General features: G+C 38.1%; 1 protein-coding gene across 1 annotated transcript in view; it reads right to left on the bottom strand.

Moving 5' to 3' along the window:
- Nucleotides 1-354, bottom strand: part of LOC119585613 (open rectifier potassium channel protein 1-like) — a gene marked incomplete in the record, with an annotated part of 57,788 nt that overhangs the window by 8,244 nt on the left and 49,190 nt on the right. Inside the window, 1 exon segment of the mRNA XM_037934283.1 lies at nt 1-42. Within this exon segment, the coding sequence (XP_037790211.1) occupies nt 1-42 (42 nt within the window).

The raw sequence follows: 354 nt of genomic DNA, 5'->3' as shown, positions 1-354 counted from the left end.
AAGAGCGATGATCATCTTGGATTGCTGTTTCTTCGCGTCCAGCTGGAATGGTGAAGGTGAGGTCGAATAAAAGAGAAAAGGAAAAAGATACAAGTAATATAAGTAGACTAAACACATGGGGTCAATAGGCATAACAAGCTTTCACTTTCTGTCTAGGCTTGGTGAGGGTGATGACTTCATGTAGTTACGAGGGTTTTTAAGTAAAAACTTGCCTGCTTGATACTGACTTGAGTAGCTGGTATTGCGTAAAAAAATACCTTATCGCATGCTGGAAGAATATATTTCATATTAATCAAGTTGACCTGGATTTAGTAAAACAGAGATTTGTTGATCAGTAACATGATCTCGTGTGAC

This window comes from Penaeus monodon, chromosome 20 (genome assembly GCF_015228065.2).
Source record: "Penaeus monodon isolate SGIC_2016 chromosome 20, NSTDA_Pmon_1, whole genome shotgun sequence".
NCBI classification, from domain to species: domain Eukaryota; kingdom Metazoa; phylum Arthropoda; class Malacostraca; order Decapoda; family Penaeidae; genus Penaeus; species Penaeus monodon.
This window is presented reverse-complemented; position numbering and strand designations above follow the sequence as displayed.